Below are 16,945 nucleotides of genomic sequence, written 5' to 3'. Positions count from 1 at the left end.
TGGCACCACTTGAGTTATTGGGAGGGACTGGGCAAGGCAGACAAATTTCCAGAGTGGGCTGCAACTGAAGGTGGTGGGAGAGACCTCTCAAACCGCTCAAGGCCTTTACTTCCTCATTGCGTTAGCCTGTGACACAGCCTGATGCCTGGCAGAAATGCGACTCGCGGGTTTGGGGTAACAGGGAGGGCCAGGAGCTGCTGGGCCGCAGCAGGGACTGCTGGTGCCTTGTGGGCCCTCTGAGCACTGGGGCCTGCTGGGGGCCTCTGAGCCACGGAGCAGGGCCAAAGCCCCGGTGCAGGGCGTCCCCACAGGGATACAGCTGCCTGCAAAGCACAGCTGCAGTACAGGAAGGCATACATGTGTGAAGTATAGTAACACCTGCAGAGGTGCACAAGGGCAGAGACAACTGGATGACTTTAGCTGCAACTAGAGGAGGTGATAAGGAGGCAGAAAGAGAACATGAGGGAAGACCAAGGAATGCTAGTTTTCTCTGAAGCCACCTGCAGAAAACCCTGCCACAGGAGTGTGTTCAGATACTGAGAAGTTTAGGAGGATTAGTAAAGGCAGGACACCAACTTGCCTAAAACAGCAGTGTTGCAGTATAGAATTAGAAGCAGAAGGAGGAGCAGAAAAGGAAGGGGAGCAACAGTCCAAGTTCTATCAATTTTTTAAGTCCATCTAATTTCAGCAAAGGCTTAAAGAAATAAAACAAAACCTCCAGGGGACTCTTCCATCTGCGAATTCAAGCTTTGAAGCAAAATCTGAGGGGTTTTGTCTTTATCAGATCTCTTTGCTGTCACACTTATTATTCCCATTCTAATATTTAATTGGCTTCGGCAGAGATGATCTATTGCTAGTTCTGTGTCAGGCCCTTGCCAGTAACTCCATGGGGTCTGAGCTTCCTCCAGTCATCTCATGCTCCTATTTAAAATATTTTAACTGGAAAGCTTAGATAAATGCATTTCAAAGATGACCGTTTTGCAACAAAATTCCATCTGGTCAACGTTAGGTCCACTAACCACAGTGGGAGTGAAAAATAAACTTGCCTTCATGTTGAGGCTGTACAGCTTCAGGTAAACATGATTGGAGTAACTTGCTACTAATAAGCATCAGCACTGACAGCAGGAAAAATAGCTTTTAAGAATCCAAATTTCAATGCACACTTGTTGGTCGTCCAGTACTCACTTTCTGTTTCTTAGGAAGATTTGAGTGTTTCTCCAAAATCACACTACTCTTTGGAGAAATGGTGGATTTCTCAGAGTTTCCAGGCTTCAGAAAGGACATAGATGAGGTACCTGCATATGGAAAGAAAATTATAATGACGGGAAGCTGAAGGGGTTTAATATTACATAGTGCTATTGCTAGCCCTACTGCTAAATGGAGTCACTTAATGAATAAACAGGTCATAATGTCCTTGGGGAAGACCTAAGAGGATATTCACAGCTGAAACAAGGATGAAGCAATGCCTCTTACATCCCCTGAAACTGAAAAACTGGTGAGAACGAAAGTTTCATCTCTCTGGTTATATGTAAGTTGATGAAGCACAAGAAACCAGGGAGGTGAAATGTGTATGTCAGGGGTCTTCAAACTACGGCCCGCGGGCCAGATACGGCCCCCCAGGGTCCTCAGTCCAGTCCCCGGTATTTACAGAACCCCCCCGCCCCCCCGCTGGGGGTTGGGGGGAAACCAAGCAGCCACAGATGACTGCCTGCCACTTCATCCGCACACCGGCCCCATTTAAAAAGTTTGAGGACCCCTGGTGTATGTGAACCAAATACAGTTGCCATGCCACTGCAGAATGAAGAAACGGCCATATTCCTCTCTGCAGTGGGACCTGGGCAGTAAAGGCAATTCTGATTCCCTGCAACTTTCCCTTTCTTAGAAACCTTATCATTCAGAAGAATGGTACAAAGAGCAACTCACTTGCAGACAGCATAAGGAAGGCAGAGGTTTATGTATGCAACTCCAAGGCAGAGGAAACAAAATCCTTATACTGAGAGAATGTCACCTAAACTATAAACTTGTCTTCCTAAAGTACAGAACTTGGTTAACAACCTGTAAGGAATGATGATGATGAGGTTTTCTCTAGATCTTCCTGCATTTTAAGGAGTATTCTCTCCTCCTCCAAGGCTTCTATGTACTTGGAATAGGACCAGGAAGCCTGCAAGAACCATTAAAAACCATCAGCCTCCAGACCATGTTGCTAGCAGCTCCTGATCCATTTCAAGTGAGACAAAACCCTTGTTTATGTTATATCCCTGTTATTAAATAATCACAATTATTAAGAAAAGGATTTTTTTTCATTACAATATTGGAATAATGGGAAAAATAGTATTGCTGCAAATAAGCACATCTCAAAACACCATGAAATGCAGTTTAAGCAAGTTCGACAGATGTGATATTTACATTCATTTATTCTCCATCCCTTGCCTGAGTCCTATTCTCTCTCCCTTTGTCTTCAAAACCTAAATACAACAGACCTTTCCCCTCCCAAAATATTACTGTTTTGTGCTACTGAGGACTCGATTTTATCTCTCTGCCACATCCTTCCAGTGTGTCCTTTCTCAAATCATCAAAGCTGTCATTAGCCTCACAGTTTTTTCTGCCTGCCCTCTCAGGCAGAACACTGCTACGGTTACAGGCAGATCAACAGGAGGTGTCATCCTCTTCTTTTCTAAGGAACAAATGTTGCTTTTTGTAATGCAACAACCACAGTTTGCATTCCATGTAAATTTTAGGTCACTCTCCCAAATCAGTATGGGAACTATACTTTTATTTGGGCTTTTTTTTTTCCCTACAACATGAGAAGTTTGGGGCCAATTTGTCATGTCATGTCATGACTCATGACTTCTAGCATCTTCCTAAAGCAGAAAGGGGCTTGGAGAAGAAACTGCTATGTAAAAGATGCTTGCTCTTTCTGCAATTACCTGCCTCTTTTTGAGGGCTTAGGCATATGGTATTGATATACTGGCTCACTCAACCTGCCTTTTTTTTTTTTAATAAGTATGAACAAAAGTTAAAAGGTCCATTTAAGGGATAAAAGTGTAAGCTTTACTATGCCATTTGAACTGCATTTTCATATTTCAGTGGTATTTTAGGCTGCCTGCTTCTATGTTCTTCTCATTGCTAATGTAATGTCATGGGAAGAGCTCTATGGAATACAAGCAGTGGCTGAAGTGTGATTTACTCTTGCATCATCTGACATAGTTCTGATTATGTGGTCGCATAGATTCCCAATTATGTTATGGCAGTGTCAACTCAGCTATGAAAGACCCCTTGATATGCCCAAGGTGGCATGTCTGTTCTTCCTGTTTCTCTAATAAAACTGTTACCTTTTCACTAGAGATTTGATGCATCAGGAGAGTTGTTCTGGAAGAAGTACTGAAGAGCTATTTTCTGCCAGATTTTCTATTCAAATACCTAGATTTTCTAAATTAGTTCAGCTTCAGGTTTTGACATATGAGCAGAACAGGTTTCAAATTCTTTCTGGATATGAATTTCACAAGTAATGAAAAGCTTCTTATTCCAGAATTGAACTTCCTTTTCTTCTATTTACATTTAAATAAAGATTCTTTTAAAATCTACACACCTAAAGAGCTTAATATGTTGTTATATATTAATACTACTGAGAATCTAAATCTGAAAAAAATAAATAAATAAAGGAAAAAATCACTTGTAAGGTAGGTAAACTTATACCAGCAAAGTTAATTGTGGAAGAATGAAAATTTATTGAAGAACCATGTGACAGTAGTCTTCAAAACCAAACTCCACCTTCCCATTCTTCCAAGATCATTTTATCTCTCTTGAATTATGATATCTGTAGGAACATGTTTATTACTCACCTGCCACTCATATCCATCTGAAAATGATGCAGGTCCGCTCTCCACACTGATGTTATCTACAAAAGCACTGCCTGATAGACCAATGAGTTTTGTTCCCACTTCTTTACCCTGCCAATAATAAGAACTCATAATTAGATGTAAACAATAGTTACTGAGCTAAAGTAAAAACCAAAGTCTGAGGGATTAAAAATTGCCATTGGAAACAAGATAGTGTCATACGCAGTAACGTTTTGTAATGCACGGTTTCATAATTCATCACATTGGGAATAATAAAAAATAGCAAAAGATACTGCTTTTTTAAGGCTTTTTTTTTTTTTTGTCCTAATCAAAGTTTCCTGACCTCTACACTCCTGCAGTCTGTCCTCCTTTCAGATTCAATGCCTGCTCCAAAATATAGCTAAGTGAGAGGGCAGATCTGCAACAGAATGTATTTCAAGGACAGAGAGGCCATTGTGACCCTCTAATTAGGCCTCACATATAAATGTAGAACACAGGATTTGTCATGATTAATTCCAGCTTGATCCAGTAGCTGTGAATGAACTACAGTATACATGTTAGGAGAAGAAGCAATCTGATTTAAAACATTTACAGTGAAGGACAAGGTGTTGTAACCCTTGGTAAACTGCACTGGTGATTAACTTTGTCATTTTCATGTTGCTCTAGTGTTTTACTAAGGCTGCACCTTTGCACATCTTGTCTGATGGCCCCAAGACTCTTTCTGAACATCAATCAATGTTCATAATTAACCTCACATAATTAACCCCACAACATCTCCATAAGGTGGGTAATATAACCCTGTCATGTTGCAAATGAGAAAGTGAGAATTAGAGGTCAAATGGTTCCTAAAGTCACTCAGAAAGTCCCTGAAAGATCTGGAAAAGGATCAGAATATCTTACTTCCTTGTTTCCAAAGTGCCTTTTCCTTCCTCGTCATCCCCACTTTCCTATGAACCCATCATCTATAAGTGACTTTTGGGTATAGAACTGTGCAGGCAGTGTGATGTTTATCTCCTCTCCAAGAAGCAGGCTTACTAAATTCTGTGGTATGCTCAACTGAGGGAACCGGGATGCCAAAGCAAATACAGAATTAGTGTGTGTACTAATATACTACAGTTTACATTTGCTAGCTTTCTCAATGAGAATGGTGCATTAAGTGAGGTCTTTAATAATGTCTTCTCATAATAAATTAGGCAATGTCATATCCCATGACATTACACCACTTACTAATAAATAAACTTACTGCTAAGATGCTTAAAGAGAGATGAGGGAAACATGGAAAAGGAAAATTAATGCTTATGGCTTTACCTTTCTCTGCTAAGGGCATGGAAAGAGTAAGTACAGGTCTGCAGTGTAAATTAAAACTATTTTGTATGCTTGAAAGCAAAAAATCCAAAATCTATTTTGGAGATAAAATGCAACTGTATATACAACAAATTACAAATACTGGCATCAAGGCAATCTGAAAAATTTGACTAATGATACCTTTAAAAATATGTGGCATGTGCATCTAGCGTTAGTGAATAAATCCCCAGATGGGCCAAAGATGAGCCCATATATCTGCGCCACACTAAGGGCAAATGTGTGAAAACAGAGAAGCAAACCATGCTTTCCGAAAGCAACATCTTCTAAAGCAACTATTTCAGTTCAAGCTTACTTTACCCTGTACCTTCCCATCCCTGCCTTCCAGACACTAAGCTTAAAAGAGGTCTTAGCATTGTACAGTGCTTGCATGGTGTCCCTTGCTGTCAGCCACTCCTCCCCTGTACTGTCCATTGCCAGGAAGCCTTTGATAGGATTTGCTCCAAAAATAACAAATAGGCACACACAAAAAATACTGAGATAGTCAAATAATACAAAGTCATGCAGTCAAAACCTCCTTATCTGCCTATTTTTTCCAATATACTACATAAAAATCCAACTCTTCTCCAGTCAGTTCAGAAAGTGAGGTGAGCCCAGGTAGATTGGGCATCCCAGGCAAAAATCTGGGAGGAAGGAGAAAGTAAAATTCCTCCCCCAAGACCATGATTGTTCCATTTGACATAAACCCCAAATGGCAACTGATTTGTGGTGGCAGGGGGGAAACACATACAAGAAAAAAAAAAAATTCTAACCCTTGCCAGAGCTTTCCACTCCTTCAACATGAGCCTGGTGGGGCAGAGGAGCATAGACATTATTTTAAATGCCAAGAAATCATCACCTTATACAAGCTGCCAACCTGCTGTTGCAGTATCCTTCAGGGATAGTGAATCATTTGTCACTGAGGGGACAGAAATCTCAGACAAGAGAACAGGGAATGGCAAATTCTTTAAACATTAATAGAAGGGGGAAAGGGCTTCACAAACTTATCTGTTCCACTTACTCTTTCAAGAAATTTTAAAAGGCAATTGGTTCACTGATAATTTTTTGTGAGAAATATAGTCTGCAAACTGTTTACTGATCTGCATTCTCTGCCTGTCATTTTCTAAAATTTCTTACCCTATTTCCCAGCTTAGAAGGGTAATTCACCTTTCCCATTTGTTCTCCATAAAAGCTAGGCTTTTGCCCTCCTGGCCAAGATTTGCTCTTTACTTCCTTGATCTTAATCAGAAATCTTATAGACAGGCAACAAACAGATGGAAAAAATAAGTCTGTGAAAACACAGAAGTGCATTACTTTGAAATATTGCATTCTTGCACTGTAAGTATTGCCAATGGCCTTGCCAGATATATCTGTATGGAGGCAACGTGCTTTGGAGAAAGGAACATGAGTTCTTGGATTTTAGACTTGACTTGACATTGGTGTGTGGCCTTGAGTAATGCTTCACTGGTCCTCAGTTTTCATGTGTCTAAAACAGGACAACAATTTGTACATGTTCTTATGAGCATATATGTCTTTATCTGTCCAGGTACTCATATGGTTTTCATCATGAGTAACATCTCAACACATTTGTACGCAGTATTTAAAATATGTAAAGAGCTTTTAATGCTACTTCTGATAGTTTGCATGTCCAATGATTTCTCTGCTCTTAAAGGAATGTTCTCTCCTCAAAGCTGGCTGAACAATCACATTTCGTAAAAAATAAACTTTTATTAAGCCTATAATCAATAGAAAAAGTCCAATATATTTTAATAATAAAATTCCAAGAAAAACAACTTTACAAGCAAGCATTCCGCTGTAGAGGTCACAGTTCTGTTAATGTACTGAAACTGTCTGGAAACTCATTGTGAACAGTCTAACAATTTCACTGTCAAAGCTGAGAAACACTCAAGAAAAGACAAAGACTACACAAAGCAATTAGAACATAAATATTTTTTAAAATAACGTGCAGACTTTTCAAATGCTCCTTCTGAAAAACAGATATGAAATCTGGTTTTGTTTTGCTCTGTTTTGCTTTCAATAGTGACCCAGAACTGTAAATTCTAAAATAGGACAGTACATACTGAAATGCAAACAGGTCAGCAGTTACCCGTTGTACACATGGACTGTACATAGATTACTCTTTTTTTAGTTCAGCCCTCTTTTTTGCTGTTCTCTTGGCACAAAAGATGACTAAAATACATTTTCCCCCTGCTTAATGAAAGGAGTATTCCGTTGACTCATCTGCTTCAAGTTAAACATATGTATATGCATCAACAGGATTGGGAGCTAATTGCCCTAGGACCAGGTTCCATGTAAAGCTGGAATTCTAACAACAGGATTTAGGTAGCTTTGGATCCGGCTAAGAAAGGGTTGTTTGAATTCACGAATGTTTGCTCATGAAGGAGTTTTTATGCAGTTTGTCAGCTGCCACGTGAAATTTTGTGAGCCTTACCTCTGCTGTTTTGCCTTCTTTCTTTCGCATCTTTTTTTCCTTTTTTCTCTCCAAGGCAAGTAGAATTTTGTCACTAGCCAAATTGCTTCGAAACTTACAAAATTTCGGCCAAAATTTAAACAGAAGAGCAAAAATACTCATCTGCACAGAAAGAAAAGAAAGTTGGTCTTGACTGTATTAAGAAAACCAAGTTTACTGTAAAATGAAATGTAGTTTACCATGACAATGAAATAACTATTTCTTTTTGAATACACAGCCTTGTTCCTCCCACGTACTGTGTCCTGACATTTCAGCCCAGCTTTGCTCGGCACATGCTTTTCATCAGTGTGTTTATTACTGGTGAGAAATCTTCCTAAAACACAGTTAAAAGGCACTTTCTTTTTTTATATTTCCCTAAACAATTGTTTGCATTAATGAAAACATCCATCATTTTTTACAAGTACTCTTGATAAAATATACACCAGTAGGATTGCTTTTGCACCACTGTTCTGTTCAAGTATTTCAAATATTCTGTTCATTAGGGAGAGAGCTTTTTTCCTTCCTTAAGAGAAAGGAAATACTTTTTTGCCTCTGGAAAGGCTCTTAAACCACATTACAGATCTATGAGCAAATCTTGGATAATTTTTAAATGATATAATCTCTCACAGGGTCGTTTTTGAACTAGAGTAAGAAAAACAATTTTAGAAAAAGCAAACAGAGGGGTTCAGTGAATTCTGTTGCTGCACGTACTAAGGCTTACAGTTTTCAATTTATTTAGACGTTTAATTCTCATTGAGAAACTTGGCTTCAAACGAGCCGAGCATGCTCAGCACCTCACTTGCTTCTGGCTCAACAGACTTGAAAGTGACATGTGAGTCACTGTCATGTTCCAGTCACAGCTTTTGGGCCAAGTTCTTCCCTTGGTTTTGTGCCACATATCTGGAGTTCACTGGGTTTTACACAGGCTGTATTCCTCTTAGGACCTATATGAACCCTTTTCTCTGACAAACCATTCATCTTTTGTGATCCAAACACTTTATGGACTCACAGTCAATGTTTAAATGTGTTGACAGCAATTTTATAGGAAAAGAACTAGCTTTCTTGGGTTTAGAAGGTAAGACAGAGAAGACAGTAACAAGGAATTAGAAAACAGTCTGTAGTAAAGGTTCACAAATTGCTGTTCTGTCTGATGAGTACAAAGATCAGAGAGAAAATTGTCTACAGCCATTTAATACAGACTTTCTGTAACAGAAGCGAAAGCTGTTCTGTAAGTTAAGCTGTCCTTGTGCTTTACTCACATCTGCTTTTTTATCATAAACTACAAAAAAAATACAAACTTTCTAAGTGCAGATTACTTCTCTGACATTAATCAAGGTGTAAAGAACAAGCAACTAGAAACATAGACAGAATTAATTTCTACTGCCAGAATTCCTAACACAGACCTGGGTAACACCTTTCCAAGATCAGCTAGCTGTCAGACATAGTCCAGTTACTGAGCAGTAAATATCTGAAGCTCCTCTGTCATCTCCACCATTCAATCTTCATTGAAAGGCATAACTATAGCATTCTCCTTCATGCCCAGCCTTACATACAGAGTCCAAATTGTCACATAAGCCTGTCCTTAAAAACTGGGCACACAGACTCTAGCCAGACCTATTAACAGATATTCTCCCAGCTTCTTACCTGTGCCTCTCTAAAAATGTAAGGTCCTAGTTCTTTCCTGTGCTCCAAAATCTTTTTTGCTTGTTCAGTTGGGATGTCAATCTGCAAAGCTGGGGGTATGGTGGAATTAATAAAGCAGTCAATAATAGCTGTGATCTTTTTCTGGATTGTGGCATCATCACAATGAGAATGGCACAAGTCCTGAAAGATGAAAAATAGCATTTTCAGTCAATGGAGAGACGCAAGACCCTTTACAGGGGCCCAGTGATCAAAGAGTAAAAGTCATACAAAAATAATTATACAATAAATTCCTTCAGTATGTAGGACAAAATTCTTATTGCAAATGTGCATGGTCAAAGACATAGTTAAGACATGAATGGAACTTCTGGTTTGCAAATGCAGATGTGTAACAAGCATTGCTTTTAGGGGATAACCTCTGCCTGCACATTCTGATGGAACAGGTTAGTTTTATCCTGCATTCAGTCTAAGTACGTTACTGGCAAATAGGAGGTATATGTGAAAAGAAAAACTCACCTACAGGTGTGAAATGCACTGATTTTCCCAATGAGCCTGCTATGACTAGCATAGCCATGGTACCAAGACAAAGAAATGCTCTAAATACTCCAAGAAAAGGGGGCAGTTATTTAGAGGGTACAGAGTATCATGACCAGGAACGTTGGTGCAAGAGGGGACAATTTCAGCTACCAGTAAATCATTGAAATCTAATTTCACCACTCAGTAAGATTTTCTAGTTTCCCAAAACCTCAGTATTTGAAATAACTCTGTGAGGGACAGAATACAAAACAAACCTGAATTTACAAGGGTGAGATCCCAAAGGACCACTGGGGGTTTTCCACTTTTTTTTATGTGATCCTGTTGTTCTTGTAAAACCTGTTATTACTGTGTTTTCACACTCTGAGAATGCTACCATTGGACTTTGATGGGAAGGAAAAATGATTCGAAGAACTTCCCTCACATGCTTTGAAACACAAACCTTCCATCTATACATAAACACCAGGAAATGTCTATAACACTAGGAGGTTGTCACATATATCTACTAGAGTCACAGTAAACACTCAGAGAATTTTCAGAAAAAGAGATCTTTAAATGAAGAATATGCATTTAGTTTTGGTATAGGAGGCTGGATATTCACTTTGTGAAGAAATTAAATACAAGGCTTTTCACCAGAAATGTGGTATGTGAAAGAGCTGGCTTGTTTGATTATGAATACTTTTTAGTTTTGTGAAGGAAAAAAGAGAATGATAACAGCTACAATGAGGAAAGTAAGGCAATACAAAAACATACTCAATATATCCTAAGAACATATTATGGCTTCCTTTGCTGATCTAGCATAGAAGAAAAAGCACAGAGCTGTAGTAAGAGGGAAGACAAACAAGCCATGTGATATGAAGAGAGATGAGACATGAGCATAGAGGAACAGATGGAAATGATCCACAGAGTTAGATTTCTTCATATTTTTTTAAAATAAAATATATTTTTTTTATTCTCCCAAGATGTGCTGCCACCCTGATGGGTTACAAGGAGCAATGCAGTCATTGACTCCTAAAGGGAGTTCTGTCTAAACTGAGTGCATGACAGGGCTCAGACAACACAAGTATGCACTGTGCAAAGCGCTGCCCACGTCCTTGGCAATATTCCTCCGGTTCAGCCTGACCCACAGCGCTCCTACTACTCCAGCCCTTTGCTTCTATAAAGAGCATCAACTGCCAACCATGACAAATCGCATGCTTGTAGAAATACGGTCAGATTGTACTTTTTCTTGATAAGAAGACAAATAAAATTAACACAAATGGGGGAATTGGGGGGGGGGGGGCAGACACGACACCACAAAAATAAAACAACGAAGGCTTTCTTCGGAGAGCAGATCCACAAAGAAAACAGTCTAATCTACACTCCACATTAAGCTGCAGAAAGTTTACATGTCCTCCACCATGTAGCAATGAAAAGTCACAAGTCTGAAAATCATCAAATATTTTAAGAAGGATTTATGTGATGGAACTACAGGTGCCTTCATGTCCAGTTTCTAGTCTAAGCTAGTCACTCTGTAACCCAGAGAGAGACAACAGCACCCGCAGCGAGCATTTTGGCTGATGATTCCCTGCTTGAAGATCGAAGCCTCTGTGAAGAGGGGCGATTCCCTCCTGGAAACAAAGCAGCTTCAGCTTCTAAAGCAGACCCCAAATTCAAATGCATAAAATTAAACAGTGAAAATATACCCACATGCCTGCAGAGGATCTCCAAGTGCTACTGAAGCATCAACTGTATTTACCTCCTAATTCTTGAGATTGTTAGCTAACCTCATTCTCCCTGCCTGCCATGTGCACCCAGGCTACATTTAGGAGCCCGGGAGAGGCTCTGCACTCCAGTAGCACTTTTGCATCAGTAATGTCCCAGAGACAAAAGGAATGATGAACAAGGGAATGATCCCTGGTGCTCCTGCATTCAGTCTAGGGTGCTACTAGGGGGCTGCAGTGTGATTTAAAGGCTCACTCCAGAAGTCGCCCATTATGTTTCACCCCACACAGCAGCAATTTCACATGTATGTATCTGGGAGAGAGGCAATCCCTGCTGACCTTCCCCATCATGTTTCACCTTGGCCACATCCTCAGCTGCAGTCAAATGTGAGTGCACAGAGTGCAAGGGAGCTGGGGGTCTGCATTATACATACAGGTTTTTTGGGTAGATACTATCTTTACATCTGTATATTTGACAGAATTTAAAAGTTTTCTCTGATTTTTGAGGGATTAACAACTTTGGCAACAATCCCATTATTTAACAGTGTGTAACTATAAAGACAGAATGAACATTTTAATGCTTGCATATTTTCTACTGCTCAACAGATGTATACCAAAATCTGAGCATTAGCTAGTTGGTAGTGTCCCTTTCGAGACTCAGAAGAATGTTACAGTTTGCAGAAGCCTGAGGAAATACAGGGATAATACATTCAAGTCCTTAAAAATAGCTACCCTTAAGAAGTGAGGATTTTCATTGCAGAAAAAAATAGTTTAAACGGTGAAAGAGCTTTTGCTATGAAAAAGGAAATTCTTAAGAGATATTCTTGTTTAAATTCTCCTAATATGCAGTAATGGATGCATTTGCTTACAAATTCAATGATACTCCCCTTGCTCCATTTTACCACCATACCTTATACTTCTGTACTTCTTGCCAAAAGAGCACTCCATTCTCCAGTAGGTCTCCTTTCAGTGACACAAAGTGTTGAAATTGATTTGCTGTCACTGGATTCAACAGCGCTTTGCGGAAAGCAATTATTTCACTAGATGAAGAAACCCGCTTATTGTCCACATGCTGTTGAAAGAAGAAATAAATGCACCAAATAAACTTTGTTTCAAAAAGCAATAACAAAAGCATTAGTTAGCATAAACTGTCTGATTCTTATCTTTGCACTGACCCTAACTTTCAATAGTTTATGAGTTTATGACATGGATACAATAGAATGTGGCAAGGTTTCATTTCTTTCTCTCCTTTTTTCTTTTTCTTTTCTTTTTTTTTTTTCCAGTTTGGTTTGGGCAACATTTTTTGGAAGACGTGATGGGAGAGGAAATGACTGACAATGATTTAGACCATATGACTACATACTATAAAGTATGGAAACAGCTATTGTTATTGATTATGGCAACAGGCTACTTTTCTAGAGAACAGTTTGAGTTTTGTGCAAACAAACAACAAAGAAAAAGGAACAGACAAACCACATAGCTTAAAGTTGTAAAATGCTTCTGACAGGGATCTCACCAACAAAATGAGCTTTGAAATGTGTTGCCATGATCACCAACAGAAGCCAGAGAGTTTGCTCTCTGCGGAATAAAGCTACCAATAGTAAAACACACTTTAAAGGCATCAAGGCGTTTTGGAAATCCTCATGCTGCAAAGCACAGAGCGGTAGGCAGCCAGGAAAGGGTGGAGAAATAAAGATGGCTTATGCAGGGATAGTTTGTCTGAAATTAAGCTCAGGCTGGCCTGCCTTCCTGAACAGTTATTGTGCTGCCACTGAGGAGCAAGCCAAACGACTCCTTTTTGTTATCAGATAGATGAATGAAAACTGTCTTCTAACAGTGGTATAAAACTCTTGAAGTCGTCAAGGGATGGAGTGCTGTTCAATGGTCAGCATGGGACAGAAACATTTGTAGTTGTTGCAGACAGTCCTGGAAATCTAACCTGATTCTAAGATGAAGGTCTTTCTGCAGCTTCTCTTAAAAACAGGGGTTAGGCTTAATGTCCTACCATAGAGCCTACCCTTGCAAGAGGGTGGGTGGTGGCTGTCCAAAAGGTCCTCTGGTTAAAATAAAGTCAGCTGAACTTAGACAGAAAGGTGGGATCTTCTCAGCCCTCCTCCAATTCTCCAAACATGTTCTATCCCCTGTGACCAGGATTTAGACAACTTGTGGGGAAAATTACTTCTGGGGCATATTCATGAAGGGAAGAACAAAACATTGCTCCCGTCCCTATACTAATATACGAACACTGCTTATTTTATGGGTCAACAATCTTGAAGCAGAACATGGAAAATAACCATCTTCCCGACAAACAGACAAAGGGAAAACTCAGTTAACAGAACCCACATGCACTTTGGATCCCTTTCGAGCTAATGGTTTGCATGGATAATTGGTGACCGGGTCTCCAGTTTGATTTCAACAGACAATAAAAGTTCAACTGAATAAATGTACACAACTTGTATGTTGGCAATCACGAAGAGTTCACTGCTCTTCAAAAGGAAAAAACTGGCAAACATCTGATGAAATGTATTATTATAAAGGTTTAAGATGTTTAAAATTGATATTATCTCAGTGCTGTAAGATTAAAATACAATTCTAAATGAAACAGATACTGTGAGATATGATTAAACCTGCCCACTCCACTGCATACTTCACATTCCCTTTTGTGTCTGCACGTAATCCACTTGCAATAATAAATAAACTACCAGATGCTGGAATGAACAGCTTGTCCCAATAAGTCCACTGCATGCAAAATACAGATAAAAGTGAATTAAAGGTACAATATCAGTTTGAGGAGGGTTAAGAGTGCTCCAAAGCCCAGAACAAGAGACGTTGTTTTCAAGTGTGACCTTTCCAGCCAGGAAGGGCGAGAAATTTACCATGAACATCCAGCAGGGAGCTAAAATCACCAGTAATGTGAGTAATCAGTCCATTACAGCAAATACAATCATGCCTGCTTTTGACAGCATTACATTTGGGCCTCACACTGTTAGCAGGGAAACTGTGAAGGATGTGCAAGGTCCAAACAAAAAAGACAGTGAAACCGCACACAAAAGAGACATAATAAACTTCACTTGCCTTCCACATCCTAGCTGTCTTCTCCTGTTTTTGGTGTGAAAGATCTTCAGTTATGTCCTTTATCTACATTTGAACAAAGGATTATTATTGTATTTTTTAACAATTCTTGTTTTATGTTCAGCCTTCTAATGACCAAGACCACAGTGGTAAATAGCTGATATGTCTTTGTATACATTTTTATATCTGAAACTTGTTGTGGACCCACTCTGAATGACATCCCTTCAGCTATAAATGAGCACATGCTCATTAAGACCGGGGAGTTAGAGAAGACAAGAAGCAATAGCAGCAGACTGTGCTTTCCCACTAGTTTACCTTACCCATCATGTTTTGAGGGATCACTTATATTAGGAACAAATTTGGGGCTTTTTTTTTTTTAATGAAATGTTTTCAGTTCCTTTGGACAGCTGCATCAGAAATATAGTCTTGATCCTGCAGCGTCTTTGTAGCAAAAATACACCTCAAATCAAGGGCAGATTTTCTGAATAAGGACTACATAGCATGCCCACAGTGTTTGGTCACTGTGAAATATGAAGCCAAGTGGAGAATGTCATCTGGTTTCATTTCTTCTAAAATACTTTCTTCAAAGGACCTTTTCATCCTCTGAATTTGCAATAAGAAAGAGAAAAGAGCAGTCAGACATAAACGGAGTTAGGAAAAGCTCATTAGAAGTATGTATATCCTCTAAACTGTATATTAGTGTTGAATGCAGCATTTTCCAAACTGCGTGGGCTGCTCTCCCTGCCAGTACAGTGCAGCAGGTGCAAGAAGAGGCATGAGCTAGCTTCCAGACCTGGAAGCAACTTAGCCTTATTGCATGGTCTTGTGCCATGCCTTGTAAAGAAGGCAGAGTTCAGCTAAAAACGCAGAGGGTTAGGAAATTTTGTTTTAATCACATAATCGTTATTAAAATTAAAATTTGTCTTGCCAGAACCTATACTTGTCAGATTGCTTAGTGCTCTGAATCAATGAAAAGGATCCAGATCATATGCACTTGTGACAACACTTCTGACAATGTTCTTGATGCTAAAAAGATCATGGAAAACAAGTTTTACGAATCAATGCAGTGTGCATATGTGTCTGCTTGGTGGAACTGTAAAGTTTCCCTCTGCTGTGTAATTCACATTTCAGAGCTGTTGTGGAAGTGCAAAAAAACAAGTCTATTTGCCCCTACACAGATCCCAGCTACAGAGGCACTCTCATAAAAGGCAGATGTTAGCTGCTCTGCCCATTCCCCAGTCTTTCTAATGAACCAGCAGGAGTGAAAGGCTCCTCATTCCCACTTTTCTGGCAACTTTCTGAAGTAACCAATTGGTCTAAGGCTTGCAGCAGTTAACCTCCCCACTCAGCAGAATTTCACAAGTCCTGGAGTCATTTCTACAGGCAGTGCAGCTCCAGATGGGAGAATATGGGCAGTGTAAGAGAGAGAATACAGCGTGGGAAGCCCATTCATTTGCTTGTGTTCTTGTCCCCTTGGGCAAATCCTTTACACAAAGCAGCAGTTCTTCTGTGTGCAAGTGTATGACTAGGACAAAATGGCATACAGAGAGTGCTGCACTACAGCAAAGATTAGTTTACTCCCCTGGCAGCCTGGCTGGCAATGGAGCTAACGCCAGTTCCTTCAGATTTAGGATCTAACTACTGTCAGCTAGACTAAGCCTTCAGAGGAACTGCCTTCACAATTAGCGAGTTAAATGCTTCAACCTGTACATGCTACAGCATCTCTTTCAATGACTGAATGTGAGCTGTGGACTGCTTTTCCTCTGAACCATTTTATCTGAATGGCAAATTATGAGCCAAACAAAAACAATGCCAGGATGTGTTGCTTTGTTAAAAAATTACCTTTGCTTGTCTCTCCGCCCCATGGTGTTCATCTGCCAGGAACAATGGCAGCCATTGTTTTTCTAATCTCTCCTGGACACATTGCTGAATTCCTAGCAGAACCGCTGCCGAAAGTCGATCATGAAGGATTTGTCCCCATCCTCCACCTGAATGCATTAGCTAAGTAATCCAAATACAACAACACATGACATAAACTTTTGTGTATACCAAAAGTCCTTTATCTCTCTACATCCTTGATTTAGCAAAGCATGAGCTTAACTGTAAGCAAAGCATTTAATGCATGCTTACCCAAGGCTCACATGTACTTTTCATAAAAGGGACAGATTACAATTGTCCCTACCTATAATAGAATACAGGCTCCAGCAAATAATACCCAAGCTTGACCAAGTAAATTTCCTGAAGTATAAAGATAGATCGGAGTACCACAGCTCAGACTTGCTGTCTGTGGCTTTACTGACATACTAAAATAGAAAGCTGAGACAAGTTACTCTGCCTGAAAGCCA

The 16,945-nt window shown here is 39.7% G+C and overlaps 1 protein-coding gene across 1 annotated transcript in view; it reads right to left on the bottom strand.

Annotated features, from left to right (window-relative positions):
* The window catches only part of RGS22 (regulator of G protein signaling 22), a 62,587-nt gene that overhangs the window by 1,217 nt on the left and 44,425 nt on the right, over positions 1-16,945 (bottom strand). Inside the window, exons 18-25 of the mRNA XM_027814168.2 lie at positions 16,443-16,601; positions 14,604-14,666; positions 12,439-12,600; positions 9,295-9,474; positions 7,633-7,773; positions 3,843-3,950; positions 2,056-2,161; positions 1,186-1,295 (exon numbers count right to left, since the gene is read on the bottom strand). Coding sequence (XP_027669969.2) covers positions 1,186-1,295; positions 2,056-2,161; positions 3,843-3,950; positions 7,633-7,773; positions 9,295-9,474; positions 12,439-12,600; positions 14,604-14,666; positions 16,443-16,601 — 1,029 coding nt within the window. The remainder of the gene's footprint in view (positions 1-1,185; positions 1,296-2,055; positions 2,162-3,842; positions 3,951-7,632; positions 7,774-9,294; positions 9,475-12,438; positions 12,601-14,603; positions 14,667-16,442; positions 16,602-16,945) is intronic.

This window comes from Falco cherrug, chromosome 3 (genome assembly GCF_023634085.1).
Source record: "Falco cherrug isolate bFalChe1 chromosome 3, bFalChe1.pri, whole genome shotgun sequence".
Taxonomy (NCBI): Eukaryota; Metazoa; Chordata; class Aves; order Falconiformes; family Falconidae; genus Falco; species Falco cherrug.
The sequence above is the reverse complement of the archived record's forward strand: the minus strand, read 5'-3'. Positions and strand labels throughout refer to the sequence as shown.